General features: G+C 39.8%; 1 protein-coding gene across 1 annotated transcript in view; it reads right to left on the reverse strand.

The window, feature by feature from the left end:
• Positions 1 to 12,322, reverse strand: part of grb2a (growth factor receptor-bound protein 2a) — a 71,673-nt gene extending 59,351 nt beyond the window's left edge. Inside the window, exons 1-2 of the mRNA XM_039739294.1 lie at positions 12,172 to 12,322; positions 8,124 to 8,335 (exon numbers count right to left, since the gene is read on the reverse strand). Coding sequence (XP_039595228.1) covers positions 8,124 to 8,201 — 78 coding nt within the window. The 5' untranslated portion in view covers positions 8,202 to 8,335; positions 12,172 to 12,322. The remainder of the gene's footprint in view (positions 1 to 8,123; positions 8,336 to 12,171) is intronic.
• Positions 12,323 to 13,471: the final 1,149 nt, after the last annotated feature.

Here is a 13,471-nt window from a genome sequence, read left to right on the forward strand (position 1 = left end):
ACATATATATATACATACATATATACATACATATAGTGGACTGGGACCCGGACACAGGCAGACGGACAACATAATTCTACCACACACTATTTTACAACTATTATATAGAAATTTAACGTGCACACAAACCCCAGTGCCTCTTGCACCGATTCCCCCAATGTCCAGGCCACACAGTTTCTCTGCCTTTCTCTCGACCACCTCCCGTCCTCTCTCCAGTTCTGTCCTCTTCCACCCGACATCCACTGCTGACTGGAGGGAGGCGGCCCCTTAAATGGGAACCTGGATGGGCTCCAGCTGCTTCCCGGCAATCAGTCCTGGCCACACCCCAGTGTGGCGGAAGTGCCGCTGCGCACCCGGAAGCTGTCCGGGTGTCCCCTGTCGTCTTCCCCCCAGCACTTCCTGGTGTGGCGAAAGTGCTGGGCTCAAGGGTTCCTCAGGCACCAGGGCGCCACCTGGCGGTGGCCACAGGACCCTACAGGGTTGGGCTTCCAAGCCACCTACCCGTGGCCCCCGATACAACCAGGGCAATCGCCCCCTTGCGGTCTGGAGGAGGCACAAGCCCTCTTCTGGTCCTCCTGGGCGTCCCGACCGGGTCCCACATGGGATACTCCGGCATCGGGGCGCGGCCTGGCGGTGGCCACGGGTCCCTACAGGGCTGGGCTTCCAAGCCCTGTACCCGAGGCCCCCAACATAACCAGGACGGACGCCCCCTCGCGGTCTGGAGGAGGCACAAGCCCTCCTCTGGTCCACCGGCCGGGGACCACAAAATTATTATATATATATACATACACACACACACACAAGACAGCAACACTTATCACTCGCAATAGTGACAATAGTTACGTTATTTTCAAAATGTTTCTTTTTCTTTTTCATTACTTCAATACTTTACTTCTCCGCTGCGAAGCGCGGGTATTTTGCTAGTATAGCATAAAATTAAAAGGAGTGTCGCCTCCCAGATTTTTGTACGTTTTGTGTGCATAAATCAGGACAGGCATTGTCTCTTGGTCATTAAGTGTATTAAAATTATTCCAACTCTCTCATTGTGCAATCAAAACAAGGTAGCATTAATATGAGCATCGATGTCTGTGTTAATAACCTGTTTTTTATATATAAATAAAAACTTTAGTGACAGTGCTGCTTTGCGGCTTAATGAGAATCTTTACTTCACACATGGAGCCTAATTTTAGCTGTTACATGTGTACGAAAAAGCACCTTGCTCATTTTGCTTTGATTTTCTCAATTTCATTTCACTTGTAAAGTCAGTTTCAATAAATAGAAAAAAAAGGAAAAGAAATGAAAACCACAGTAGAGTTATACAAGCTTACTGCTCAAGTTACTTCTATGACATCATGCATGATTCGTCAATGAATTAGAGGAAGGGTGAACCACAAACACTGTTATTATACACAGCTTTTAGTTTTCATTTAGTTGCCTTCGACTAGTCTTGCCTACACCCTAAGTAATCCATTTTAGATACAGCTGGCACCGACTGTCTTACATGTTTCACAATTTACGTTACTGAATGCACAAAACCACTGAAATCTGATGGCCAATGGTGTATGTGTGTGTGAGAGAGAGAGAGAGACCATTGCAAGTGAGGCTTCAGCATGACTGGAGTGTTCATGCATCTGCTCTAACTGCACAAAGATTTCTTATGGCTTCCCCACATGTAGTATGATTGCAGGAACACAATGACACTCTTGAAATCCAAGTCATATGACATATGGAAAAAACTGGAGATGGAGATTTAAACTTTTTATTTCAGCTTTGAATATTGAAATAGTAAAATGATTCAACTATACTGCTCAAAAGAATTAAAGGAACACTTTTTAATCAGAGTACAGCATAAAGTCAATGAAACTTATGGGATATTAATCTGGTCAGTTAAGTAGCAGAGGGGTTGTTAATCAGTTTCAGCTGCTGTGGTGTTAATGAAATTAACAACAGATGCACTAGAGGGGCAACAATGAGATGACCCCCAAAACAGGAATGGTTTAACAGGTGGAGGCCACTGACATTTTTCCCTCCTCATCTTCTCTGACTGTTTCTTCACTAGTTTTGCATTTGGCTACAGTCAGTGTCACTACTGGTAGCATGAGGCGATACCTGGACCCTACAGAGGTTGCACAGGTAGTCCAACTTCTCCAGGATGGCACATCAATACGTGTCGTTGCCAGAAGGTTTGCTGTGTCTCCCTGCACAGTCTCAAGGGCATGGAGGAGATTCTAGGAGACAAGCAGACTCCTCTCATCCAGCCAACAAACTCTTCCAGCTCCTCCTCTCCAGAAGGCGATACAGGAGCCTTCCAACTAAAACCAGCAGGTTTAGGAACAGCTTCTTCCCCACAGCGGTCACACTTCTGAACTCAGTCCCCCGTTGAACTTTCACATCCACACACTTAATCCTCTACACTACTCCTCCTCCTCCCTTCCTTGTACATACCAGTGCACACACAGCACACCTGTACATCATATATTGTACATCTGTATATATTACAATACTCATAGTATTACTGCACATACATAACACACCTGTATGTATGTGTATGTATGTATATATATATATATATATATATATATATATATATATATATATATATATATATATATATATATATATATACTTATAGTACATACAAATACATGTATAGGTACATAAATGTATATTGTAAAATATGTATATTTGCCATCCGCATTTAGAACATTTGTATATCTATTTATATATATCTATATATCTATTCCCATCCTCACTGTGCTCTTAACTGTACATATCGTATTTAACTGTATATATCGCATTTAACTGTAAATATTGTATTTAACTGTACATAATATGCACATATTATATTTATTGTACTTCTGCTCTTTGCACTTCTGATTAGATGCTAAACTGAATCTCGTTGCCCTGTATTTATACATGTGTAATGACAATAAAGTGAATCTAATCTAATCTAATCTAATGCAGCTCGATTGGCATTCGCCATAGAATACCAGAATTGGCAGATGCACCACTGGTGCCCTGTGCTTTTTACAGATGAGAGCAGGTTCACCCGGAGCACGTGACAGAAGTGAAAGGGTCTGGAGAAGCCATGGAGAACATTATGCTGCCTGTAACATCATTCAGCATGAGCAGTTTGGTGGTGGATTAATGATTGTCTGGGGAGGCATATCCATGGAGGGTCACACAGACTGCTACAGGCTTGACAAAGGCACCTTGGCTGCCATTAGGTATCAGGATGAAATCCTTAGACCCATTGTCAGACCCTATGCTGGTACAGTGGCTCCTGGTGCACGACAATTCCTGGCCTCATGTGGTGAGAGTATGCAGGCAGTTCCTGGAGGATGAAGGAGTTGATACCATTGACTGGCCACCACACTTTCCTGACCTAAATCCAATAGAACACCTCTGGGACATTATGTTTTGGTCCATCCAATGCCACCAGGTTGCACCTCAGACTGTCCAGGAGCTCATTGATGCCCTGGTCCAGATCTGGGAGGAGATCCCCCACAACATCTGTCATCTCATTAGAAGCATGCACCGATGTTGTCAGGCATTTATACAAGAACACAGGGGCCATACAAAGTGCTGCATACAATTTTGAGTTGCTGCAATTAAATTTTGGCAAAATGGACTAGCCTGCCACATAATTTTTTCACTCTGATTTTTGGGGCGTCTTTGAATTCAGGGCTCTGTAGGTTGATCATTTTCATTTCCATCGATGTGGCATCCTTTCGTTCCTAACATATTACCCAGTGTATATCAGTATAGATATCCAGGAGGATTTCTTTTTCCCATTGAGATCTGATGTGTTTTCAAAGTGTTCCTTTCATTTTTTTGAGTTTACATTCTAAACTCAGATTTATACCAAACAGCACAAGAGGAAAGAAAACAAACTCCACTGAATAAATCTTAACGAACAAAGAGGAAATCATACTGTATGCAAGGAGTGTTTAAGAGGGGGCATGTTGATCACTCCTGCTTTTTTTCTTGATATTGACTTTGTAACCTTCTACCTTTAAAGACTGAAAAAGAATGGACTTTGTAGTGATCAATTAAATCATTCCACCAGTAAGTGGTCTTTCATTTTCTCTTTTTTTACTCGGCGATTTCCTGTCAGTTAAAACTTTAATACTGACAACAGACTGCAGTTCATACCACATTTTTGCCTTTTTTGTGTTTTTGTACTTTAGGACAGAACATTTTTTTACTCCTAAAGGAAGCATTATAACAGAATTGATACTAAGTATTAGAAGTAAAGGGTAGGTATCTGCCAAATACAATCTATCAAGTATTGACATGAAAGCATTTACATCAATCTAAGAAAGATGGAGTAGGGATTTAGAACTGTAATGTGTCAAATGGGCCTTCAGGAGTTTATATTCTAATTCAATTCAGTAAAGACAAGTATACAACCATCTCATTGATTATTATGGAAAGTAACAGCCATGTCTGCTGCCTCAAGCAACATTAAATACCTGCTACAAGTTTAAAGGATTACAAGCTACACTAAGACATGTCTATATACTGTACATACAAGTTGTAGTACTGTTCACAAGTACAGAATGCTGTGATACTCATCTGTGTCACATATTGAATCTATCCATCCACCCTTTTGCTCAATGAAACACTACTCCTGGTTGCAGTAGAACGCATTGCCACTCTCTCCTCCACATTAGCCATAGTTTTTACTTCCTTATTCAAATCCTGGGGTTACCTTGAGTCCTCTAGTTTAGCAGTTAGTTTGTGTCCGTGCAACTTAAAAGTGAGCAGGAGTATTTGAAAGAGGAAGTATGCAACTCTTTGACCCATGAACTACTTGCACAATCTTGCTTACCATTTGATAAGCACAGCACTTACATTTGCAGCTCAAAACTTTAACATTTATCAGATGAAAGCTTTGCAGGAATCTGAAACTGCAAAAGACATTGAAGGAAATCAATTGAATTAAAGGCACACAGTATTGGTGAGAGTGACATTTGTCAAGTGGTCAATGCAACGTTGGTTTAAAACATCTACGATATGGCAAATAATGTGTACTTAATTGCATTTGATTTGAATTAATTGATATGGTACAACTTTTACATTCATGAAGAATCAAAACAAGCAAGAAAACTATAATAATGAATTCTCCTCTCAAACACTTCATAAATGCTTGATTTAACCCTCTGATTCATACAATCACACCAATATGATGGAGTAGTCCCTGAAGGCTGCAACCTGTTTGCATTAAATCACTCTCATTTACATTCATTAGCGATTTGTATTAGAACAATTTCAGATGTGTATGCAAAACAAAGTAAACTCACAAACAAGTTAAATTTAACAAAACAGGTAACTGCACAAAACAAGAACAACATTTCAAAAAATAAAAAGTGCACTTTTTGACCAGAATATCTGTGACTACATGTCACTTCATTGTGGCAAACCACTGTGCAGAACAGCCACAGTCATGTCACATTACATTAATGGTAACATAAGCCAGAATGTAATAAACTGATACTATAGAGCAAGCTGTAGCAATTTCAATCTCGCAGTTTTCACCATTTTCTACCACCCATTCTAAGGGCCTAACACCAAAATTCAAAATTTTGAATGACGTGCTTCAAAAAAGTTTTTAGTGCCAGAAGCAACCCCCCCAAGAACACATGATTTTCACCTCCTTAGAATCAATCCCCCGGACGCATATGGCATCAGGCACCTGAACTCCCTCAGATGCGGTTCAACTTATGCAGGGGATGGTGGGAGTTTGACAGGGGCCGTGCACATGTCACACCATAATGCAGATGCGCTAAGGTGAGCTCAGGGAGGAAAGAAACCTCCTGTGGACCAGAAGGGCAAAGAAAAGTTGTTTGCCTGCTTGTACCACCCTGCATATACTATGCATCTATTGTTTTGATCGGATTCCTAACTAAAGTACAACTGAAATCCTTTCCATTTTTTTCTTGAGAAACCTACAAGAAAGCGCAAAAGTGAACTGCAACTAAAATAAAATTAGCGGCACTTGTCTAAGTAGTGTAACTAGATAGCAGTATATTAGGTGAAGAGTTTAATATAGTAAAGATCTGTAATCGGGCCAGACAGGTGGTGATAGCAGAGAGGTGTAGTGACCTTCTGAGAATATGCCTCTATGGCAGCAGACTGCAAGAATTAGACAGTAAAGCAGTACAACAGTAGCATAGCTTAACAGATATGCGTAGGCCATTATTCAGGCCAGCCAGTTTCTTCCATGGGCCTTTCAGGTATATATACAGTGGTGTGAAAAACTATTTGCCCCCTTCCTGATTTCGTATTCTTTTGCATGTTTGTCACACAAAATATTTCTGATCATCAAACACATTTAACCATTAGTCAAATATAACACAAGTAAACACAAAATGCAGTTTTTAAATGATGGTTTTATTATTTAGGGAGAAAAAATCCAAACCTACATGGCCCTGTGTGAAAAAGTAATTGCCCCCTGAACCTAATAACTGGTTGGGCCACCCTTAGCAGCAATAACTGCAATCAAGCGTTTGCGATAACTTGCAATGAGTCTTTTACAGCGCTCTGGAGGAATTTTGGCCCACTCATCTTTGCAGAATTGTTGTAATTCAGCTTTATTTGAGGGTTTTCTAGCATGAACCGCCTTTTTAAGGTCATGCCATAGCATCTCAATTGGATTCAGGTCAGGACTTTGACTAGGCCACTCCAAAGTCTTCATTTTGTTTTTCTTCAGCCATTCAGAGGTGGATTTGCTGGTGTGTTTTGGGTCATTGTCCTGTTGCAGCACCCAAGATCGCTTCAGCTTGAGTTGACGAACAGATGGCGGACATTCTCCTTCAGGATTTTTTGGTAGACAGTAGAATTCATGGTTCCATCTATCACAGCAAGCCTTCCAGGTCCTGAAGCAGCAAAACAACCTCAGACCATCACACTACCACCACCATATTTTACTGTTGGTATGATGTTCTTTTTCTGAAATGCTGTGCTCCTTTTACGCCAGATGTAACGGGACATTTGCCTTCCAAAAAGTTCAACTTTTGTCTCATCAGTCCACAAGGTATTTTCCCAAAAGTTTTGGCAATCATTGAGATGTTTCTTAGCAAAATTGAGACGAGCCCTAATGTTCTTTTTGCTAAACAGTGGTTTGCGTCTTGGAAATCTGCCATACAGGCCGTTTTTGCCCAGTCTCTCTTATGGTGGAGTCGTGAACACTGACCTTAATTGAGGCAAGTGAGGCCTGCAGTTCTTTAGACGTTGTCCTGGGGTCTTTTGTGACCTCTCGGATGAGTCTTCTCTGCGCTCTTGGGGTAATTTTGGTCGGCCGGCCACTCCTGGGAAGGTTCACCACTGTTCCATGTTTTTGCCATTTGAGGATAATGGCTCTCACTGTGGTTCGCTGGAGTCCCAAAGCTTTAGAAATGGCTTTATAACCTTTACCAGACTGATAGATCTCAGTTACTTCTGTTCTCATTTGCTCCTGAATTTCTTTGGATCTTGGCATGATGTCTAGCTTTTGAGGTGCTTTTGGTCTACTTCTCTGTGTCAGGCAGCTCCTATTGAAGTGATTTCTTGATTGAAACAGGTGTGGCAGTAATCAGGCCTGGGGGTGGCAACGAAAATTGAACTCAGGTGTGATACACCACAGTTAGGTTCTTTTTTAACAAGGGGGCAATTACTTTTTCACACAGGGCCATGTAGGTTTGGATTTTTTTCTCCCTAAATAATAAAAACCATCATTTAAAAACTGCATTTTGTGTTTACTTGTGTTATGTTTGACTAATGGTTAAATGTGTTTGATGATCAGAAACATTTTGTGTGACAAACATGCAAAAGAATACGAAATCAGGAAGGGGGCAAATAGTTTTTCACACCACTGTATACCGCTACGGGTCTGGCACCAAAAACAGCCCTCTGGGTTCCAAAGTTTTTTTTTTCGATGTCCACAATATAGCCATGTAGAATAAAACACATCACGTGTAGAATAAACCACAATGCATCCCCCAGCCCTGTATTCGATTCATCCTAAATGGTGAAACCAACAAGTGTGAAGTCCTTAAAAAAAGGACTTAAAGTTAACAAACAACTTATTACACTGCATAATGAATTATTGCTTGGTTATAATAATAAAAAAAACCTGATACCTTGAGGATGTCTCCGCGTTTAAAACTGAGCTCATCATCTGCAGTTGCTTTAAAATCATATTTGGCAACGGCCTCCATGGTGCAGGTTAATTTATACAAAGGAATGCAAGATACAGTTTTATCAATAAAGAAATCTCTATCCTCTCCCGGCTCTGACCCACTCCTCCGGGGCGAGTATTATTCTTCTTACATACAGATTCTCTCTGAGGTTCCTGCAAAAAAGAAAGAAAAGCCGGTTGAGTGCATTTTTTTTTTTAAATGGTTAAAATCTTTATCAGCATAAAATAAATAATAAGAAGGTAAATAAAACAACACTGAAAAACCAACTGTTCCCCCAAAGGAAAATTAGACCAAAAAGTCAACAAAACCACACAACACAAACAAGTGCCATTATCGCATTCAAACTATCCACAGCTCGTTAATAATTTTTGTCAAAGGAAAGCTTTATCAAGCACTACTCTAGAACTATCAAAGCAAGCTATTATAAGAGAAAAGCAAATGTTTAGCTACCTGGGTCCTTCCTTAAACAAAACAAGTGCAAAGTACTTAAATGCAACCTAACATGATTGTCGTTACATACATAAAAAAAAAAAAAAAAAACAATTACCAAAAATGAAAAATATTTCTCTCAGAATTTGAATATTACATTTTGTTTTGCTCTACTTTAGAACTAAGCTGGAAAATAAAATAAAACTGAGAACCATTCCAAGGTTAATAAATAACTCAATACAAACACAAAAGTTAAACAAGACACCGTGGTAAAGCACTTGGAAGATAAACACACAGCTAAAAAAGTGACAAAGATTACTGCACGGCATGCCATCCATCAATCTGTTTTCCTAGCCTGCTGACTTCAGACTACAACTCAACCTAACATATTCACAGATTATCAAAACATTAACATCAAACACAGCAGCACTAAGTCACAGATAACCACTACTCAGTTACAGATCTGGGGGGCTGTAGGTTTTCACTAATATCAATTTCTTAATTAGAATCTATTTCTTTGCTGCCAAAGCCAAGTCTTTTTTTTTTTTTTTAAGTTAACCCACTTATTATGATCCAGAATTATGAAATGCTTTGTTCAAACATCTGCATTTAGGTTTAAATTTGTTTCCTAAGCCAACAGCTAATAAAAAGATATAAATGACAAAGGTACCACTAGCTCTCCAGCTACACTGGTTCCATTTAAACCTGAGCATATGTATCATGACGTATCTGTCTTAATAAAAGGTTTGAAAAATAAATGAGAGAGAAAAGGTTCCCATTCGCTCCAGTCCACAAAGTATATGGATAATGTTCTCAGAAAATGAAAAACTACAATGTGACTTAGATTTGCCTTCTAAGAAATAAAGCACTAACAATCCATACCCTTAAACACCAAATTTCATTATCAGCGAGGAATGGCCTCCAATTAGGAAAATGGTTGTTATGAGTGCGGCCCTCCAGGACCGTAACTGAAGAGCAGTGCATTAATGTATAAGGTGATGATGCTTAACTGATTAATTCAAGACCAACTGGTTCACAGGAGAAAACGGAGTATTTTGTAATGTTGCTTCCAAGGAATTCCAATTTGAACAATGCCTAAGCGCACGCTCCCAACCTCTCTCTCAAAGCGAAGAGCAAATCAATGAAATGGACAGCTATTAATCTTACTGACAAGGTTACTAAAACCCATTAATTTAAACATATTAAACTCTGCATAGCAAAAATAAATGTAAATAACCCGCACCTGATGCTACTTACATTTTCGCAAGTGAAGAGGAATCACTAAAACGTTATTTTCCAAGAACAGAATATTGTAATCACTAGCGGAATAAATAAGACGCTCACTTCCACAAAATTTGAAATATTCAGCAAAATAGAAAACTGTGTTACTAACCAAAAATTATGCAATTGATGCAAAAAATAAACAAAAGCAGCTTATATAAATTATCAAAATTGTATCTTATCTGCTGGAGCTCTTAATACCAATGCACCTCTAAATCAAGCTGGCCCTGGCATCATTTTAAAGATGGCGAACAAATCTGGCAAAAAAGGATTACCCTGCCTTGCGTTAGACAACTGAACCAAAGGTCATCATAACAACGAGATTTTAGCAAAGCTTTTACCTACTTTTGTTTCTATTAACAATGAAGGACTTATTAAACTTTACCTATGAAAGTTATTAGGTAGATCGGGGTTCCCAAGTCCTCACCTGAACTGCCACAGTCGTCACACTTTCATTCTAACCAGTTTCATAAATCGGTGAGTCACTTGGGTCTCAATCAATCAAACTGTTTCGCTACTTTGTTTCTTCTTATTCTGCATTTTGAAAAGTGCTCTAGTATGATATTATTAGCATTGAGAAGAAATATAAAAATTATGACAAGGAAAACAATTTTGAAAGCTTAACTTCCTTTTACTGCTTTTATTTCAATTAACCCACTCTTCTCTGTGGAGTTTGCTCTTTAAATTGTATCCAAATACCGACGGTGGCAAGCTGGGCAGACACGGGTGCAAATAACAGATAATAAAGCAGAGTTGCTACTTTAACGTTACACTCGTCTGTGTGCCGATTAGTAATAAAAGGTTTGCCCTCAGGTTCAGTCCTGTGGGCCACATTAACCACAGGGGTTCATTCCCAAACTCCTTTAGCTTTTAACTCGACTCCTGCTTTTACTAAACAAGCGGCTGTTTTCCCCCATTTCTGATAAAATGATCATTTTTAGGGATGTGGAGGAAGAATTAGGGTGCGAGAGACACTCTTTTTATATTTTGGGTCTTTTAAGCTTTTTCTTACAAAGGTAGCTGCTTCCCTTTAGTACAGTACTCAGTGTCATTTGCATCTGTATTGCGCACCACTGACTGTCAGCATTTGGATACAATTAAAACAGTAAGGACCACAGGAAAAAAGTTAATTATAAAGAACGTGGTAAATGAAATTTCTGAATTTTGTTCAAATCTAATTATACTAACACTTATTTCTGAAGGCAAACTAAGAGAGGTACAAGACTGATTAAAAAAAATAAATCAATCATTCAGAAGGTTGACTGAATCATTTATTTGTGAAACTGGATGGAATGAAAACCCGCAGCCACACTGGTACTCCCCGGGCTGAACTTGGGGTCCCCTACTGTAGATCTGTATGGTTTGCTTACTTATATTGTTAAAGGAAGCCAAGTGGCCAAACAATAACCCGTAATATTCCTTGTATTTTTATTAAAAAGAAAAAAAAAACCACACAACAAACGCGAGTCGAATAAATGTTAAGTGATAAAAAAGACGTTTCTCTTATACTGCACACTAGAGAGGGAAGTACCGCTAAGGCAGTTTAACATTGGTAAGTCATCCTCAATCAGCAATCCGTACTTTTATGAAAGCGCTTTGCGACAGTGCATACAAAAATGAATGCAAAAATGATCAGGACACTTCCCTATGCGGCTATTTATTTCGTGAAGCTTTCATAAAAATACACGCATACAGTGGGCCGCAGACACACCCGCGACGTTATAAGCGAGGCCCTAAAAGTCTGACATGACAACGGGGGTTTAACAGTAAGGCTTACGGCGATTCCTTGATTCATTTTCAACGTCAGTTAAAAGCAACGCCACGTTTCTAAAAAGTCACTCGATTTTGTTAGGAATTATTTACCGGTGTACAAAATAAAGACTCGAGAAAAACCAAGCACAAATTACACTAATGTCTCCTACAGGCGAATATACTCTTATGATATTTCAACTAACACCAACAGTTCCCGAGTCACCCAACCACTGCATGAAAATCATCGCCGCTAGGAGACGGTTTCGGCGGCGCCTCTTTGGCCGGAATTCCACACACGAGCCAGGCTTGGGACAGAGGGGACTGTCACCTGCGTTAACATCGCGCATATCACCACTCCAGCCGTCAGGACAAACGCCTCTTACTAAACTCTTTTGTCATCTTTTTTTTTTTTTTCCCCTCGTCCGTCTCGCTTCTTTCTCTTAGGCAGTTTCCTCCCTGTCTCGAGGTTCGACAGAAAACACAACAGAACATTCGAAACACTCATCCGAGACGGGAAACAACTCACCACGCTGCTTTCCTCGCGTTGTCCGTTAACAATTTTACGGAGATATATTTTGGGGCGTAGGAGGGATCTGGTTCGGAGAAACTTTAGAAACCATACAAGCCCCTATTTCCTCTTCCTTCTAATGTTTTTTCTTCTCTTGGTGGTGTTTTTTTTTTTTAACTCTCCTCCTCCTCCTCTCTCAGTATCGCGACACCTGGAAGCGGACGTTGAAAAGAGAAGAGAGAACATGCGAGATCAACGACGCGAAAGAAAAAAGGTTCCGCCCAACATGTCGTCTCGGATATGGTGATTGGCAGTTTGAAGAAAAAGCCTGTGAGGAGTTGTGATATTAAATTGTTATCTGAATTGATGACAACACCACTGTTGTTTCATTTTATATTCTTTTAAATTAGTTACATACCTAGATCGTGCTATTATTTTAAGAATCGCTCTGCGACATTGTCTAAAAAAATAATGCTTCGCTAGCTGAAAAAAATAACGGACAACAGTGACAGCCAATAACGAAAAGTTTCAGGGAATAAAGCCCGCCCTCCATTGACGCGTCGTTCATTCTCACGCACACGCTCCTCGACCGTATTATACCCAGTAGTTGCGACACTTTTATTTTAGCTGATGCTTTTATTCAAGGTAACTTGCAAAATCGAGTTAAGTGACAGGTGTTTAATATCGATAAAGACTTTGAGCACAGGCAACGTTAAGTGGTTTGCTGAGAAAGACGTGGGAAATGAGCCGGTGAACTTGTGGTTTACACTCCAGTGACTTAACCATTACATCATGCCTACGTTTATCTTTGAAAGCTTCTGCTTTGAATTCGGTTTAATTTCCTTTCACAGCCGCAGTGTTTGAAATAAGAAAACTATCGCGTCGTTTTGGTGGACGGGTGTGGAAATAAAGAATCTTCTTACAAAAATAACACAAGTAATGACTTTAGAGCAGGGGTCTCCACCTCTAGTCCTGGAGAGCTACTGTGGCTGCAGGTTTTCATTCTAACTCTTTTCTTAATAAGTGACCAGTTTTTGCTTCTAATTAACTATTTCCCTTTATTTTAATTGACTTTTCTTGAGACTCTGATTGTTGAATTGATTCTTTTGTCCTTAAACAGCACGTAAACATAAATTTGATGTGAAGTGAGCCAACAGATGACCAACTAAATTGGGGCCTCAAATTCCAGCCAACTTCACTTCATGAAATTTCTTGATTTGAAGCCAGTTCTCGTTGGTAATTAAACCAGTTATTTCATTCCATGGCGCTCATTCTGCCATGGCAGACATTTGCCAGGGTGGCACTGACCAGAAAGTAG

The sequence above is a fragment of the Polypterus senegalus genome, chromosome 17 (genome assembly GCF_016835505.1).
Source record: "Polypterus senegalus isolate Bchr_013 chromosome 17, ASM1683550v1, whole genome shotgun sequence".
Lineage (NCBI taxonomy): Eukaryota > Metazoa > Chordata > Cladistia > Polypteriformes > Polypteridae > Polypterus > Polypterus senegalus.